This window comes from Dictyostelium purpureum (assembly GCF_000190715.1).
Source record: "Dictyostelium purpureum unplaced genomic scaffold DICPUscaffold_67, whole genome shotgun sequence".
NCBI classification, from domain to species: Eukaryota; Evosea; class Eumycetozoa; order Dictyosteliales; family Dictyosteliaceae; genus Dictyostelium; species Dictyostelium purpureum.
In genome coordinates, this window is record NW_003519404.1 from 91,593 (window position 1) to 94,964 (window position 3,372).

The 3,372-nt window shown below is 22.2% G+C and overlaps 1 protein-coding gene across 1 annotated transcript; it reads right to left on the minus strand.

Moving 5' to 3' along the window:
* Positions 1 to 1,282: 1,282 nt before the first annotated feature.
* Positions 1,283 to 2,974, minus strand: DICPUDRAFT_77241 (uncharacterized protein; the record flags this gene model as incomplete). Its single annotated transcript, XM_003286310.1, has 3 exons — positions 1,283 to 1,333; positions 1,411 to 2,088; positions 2,129 to 2,974. The coding sequence occupies 3 exons, from the start codon at positions 2,972 to 2,974 to the stop codon at positions 1,283 to 1,285; spliced, it is 1,575 nt and encodes a 524-aa protein (XP_003286358.1).
* Positions 2,975 to 3,372: the final 398 nt, after the last annotated feature.

Here is a 3,372-nt window from a genome sequence, read left to right on the forward strand (position 1 = left end):
ATATTATACTGAAAAATTAAAAATGTGGTAAAGTTTAGATTAAAATTGGGTTATACTATTATCAGAAAAAAATGATAATAAATGTGATTATTTATTAAATAAAAGTTAATATGATGATTTTTAATGGTTAATATAAATCATTATAAAAATAAAATAAAATAGTTATATTTACATAGAATAAACAGAACCCCAATGTTTGAAATGTGACTTTAAACTATGATCATACTGAAAAAGAACCCCAATGTTTCATGAATGATATGAAAAAAACAATTAAAAAGAATAAACCATACCCCCAATGTATGATTAATAATGTGAAATATATAAAATGTTGGAAATGTACAAGAAAGAACTAAAATTGAGCTAAATAAATATTAAAGCTAAATATTAGTTTAATATTCAAATTTAACAACAATTATGTAAATAATAACATTTTAGATACCTTAAAAATACCCCAATGTTGGCATTAAATAAAGAAAGTGATTATACTGAAAGAGAAAATATTATAATTGAACTATATACGAATCTGAAAGAGAGAATCTAAATATGAAATAAATATTAGTTTCTTTTATCTTTTAATAATTATTTCATTGATATTATCATTGTATTTACTTTGATAAAAAATACCATAACATGGCAACGTGTTGAAAGAGAAATATAATTATTGAGCTTTTTGATATGAAATAGAAAGATTTAAACATGGCAACGTGTTGAATGAGAAAGAATTAATTATTGAGCTTTTTGATGTAAGAGAAAGTTTTAAACTAAAAAATAATAAAATATCGGTTAATTTTATATTCAAATAGTTTAATATTAACATTATAGTTACCTTAGGGAATGAAAATGCAGGCATATTGAAATTAAGTATTGAACATGATTATAATGAAAGAGAAAGCATTATAAATAAACAATATAGGAATTAAAATTAAATATTAGTTTTTTTATATTCAAATTTAATATTGTTTATGTAAATATTAACTTAATAGTTACCAAAAGAGAACTAGTACATGGAAACCTTTGGAACTTATTTAACCTTTTTTTGAAGAGTTGAGGATAATGCAATGAATTTTATTGTTCGTCCAATGATGTTTTCTGATTTTATCTTGTTTGATTCCATAATTATTTCATATAGATAGAATATTATTGATTTAGGTAAAATCATCATCTAATTGGTGGCCAGCTAATTGATGACGATTAAACAAAGAATCTATATATTCCCTATGGATTGAAATATTGAATCGAAATGCTATTGGACATCTTTAATTCTATTTAAGTGTTATTTATATTAATCTATGTTCATTGCATCATTTGTTAAATCCTCATTTTGATCATCTCTCTACAATTAAATAATAAATTAAATTAATAAATATGTTTTATTAATAAATTTAAAATATGAATGTATGAATTACTTACTCTAATACTTGTAATTGGTTGTCTACAAGTTGGACAGGATCTATTACGAGAATTCCATCTAGTAATGCATTCAAAGCAAAATTTATGAACACAATCAATTGATGCACTATTAATGGCCTCTACCTGATTAAAGCAAATTGTGCAAAGGTTTTCGCTTTCATCTTGTTCCATTTGTTGTGGTTGGCTTTCTTGTTGCAATCTAATTTGTTGTAATCTTTCTTGTTGCAATCTTAAGGTTTCAAATTGTTCTCTACGTACCCTTTCATATTCTTCTTGTGTATATGGATCTTGGGCACGTTCTCTATTTCTTTGTTCTCTTTCTAGATTTCTTCTATTTTCCCTTTGTTGGAGTAATACATTTAATCGTTCTCTTAATGCATTTAGGTGACGTAAATACTCTCGGGCTTCTTCTACTTGTTGTTGCTCTCTTGCAACTCTTTGTAATCTTTCTCTTTCAAATTGTTCTGTACGTACCCTTTCTCTTAGTAAACTTTGAGCACGTTCCCTTTCTTGTTGCTCTCTTGCAACTCTTTCTCTTTCTATTCTTTCCCTTTCATTTCTTTCTCTCTCTATTGTTTCTTGACGTACCATTTCTTGATGTTCTCTTTCCAATCTTAATAAATATTGGGTACGTTCCCATTCCTGTTGCTCTCTTGCAACTCTTTCTCTTTCTATTCTCTCTCCCAATTCTTTCTCTCTCTATTGTTTCTTGACGTACCCTTTCTTGGTGTTCTCTTTCCAATCTTATTAAATATTGGGTACGTTCCCATTCTTGTTGCTCTCTTAATCTTCTTTCTTTTTCTAAAGTTTCTAAACGTTCTCTTTCTCTTATTAATCTTTCTGAACGTTCAGTTTCTCTGATTTCTCTTGCAAAATCTAACATTTCTTTTCTGAGAGCTCTGTTTGATCTTTCCCTTTCTGTTTGCTCTTTATCCCTTCTTAAAATCTCTAATACTAATAAATCTGATGATTGGCTACTATTGTTATTACTATTATTATTATCATTATTAGAGGCAAGATTGAAGGGATTAATGCTTGGGGTAGTTCTTTCTTGTGTTTCCGTTGGTGTATCTTTGAAAAAAAGAGATGGTAAATATTTTACACCATTTTTACATTTATTATTATTATTATTAATATAATTGTAATTAAAACTATTATTTTCTTTGTAATTATTATTTTCATTATTATAAATTATATTATTATCATAATTTCTATAATTATAATTATTTAATGTTATATTATTATTATTATTATGCATATAATCATTATTAAAATTATTATTATTATTATTATAAAAATTATCATTATTATTTTTATTATTAATATTGTTATAATTATTAATATTATTATTATTATAATAAAAATTATTATTATTATTATTATTAATATTGTTATAATTATTATTATTATTATTATTATTATTTTTATTATTATTAAAATTAATATTATCATTATTATTATTATTATTATTATTATTATTTTTATTAATTTTATTTTTATATATAATATAGAAACAAATAATGATAATTAAAAAGAAAAATAAGAAAATATATAAACTATCCATTTTTTTTAAAAGTTATTAAGACAAAATAATATATATGTATACAAATGTAAAGTTATTTATTTGTAAAGAAAAAAAAAAAAAAAGAAAAAAAAAAAAAAAGAAAAAAAAAAAAGTTTTTATTAAAAATTAATGAGGGTTTTTTAAAAAAAAAATTAATTTTTTTTTTTCAAATAAAAATTTAAACAATTCCTTTTTTATATATAATTTTAATGAGTATTATGTATATTCATATATTATAATAATATTATATTAAAAGTATGGGCCTCAACCTCATTATATGTATTTTTTTTTTTTTTTTTTTTTTTTTAATGACAATCATAAATATAATAAATTTTAATTCTAAAAAAACTTAAAGTTGTACATTTAGAAAAAAACATTTTAATTAATTATCAAATGTT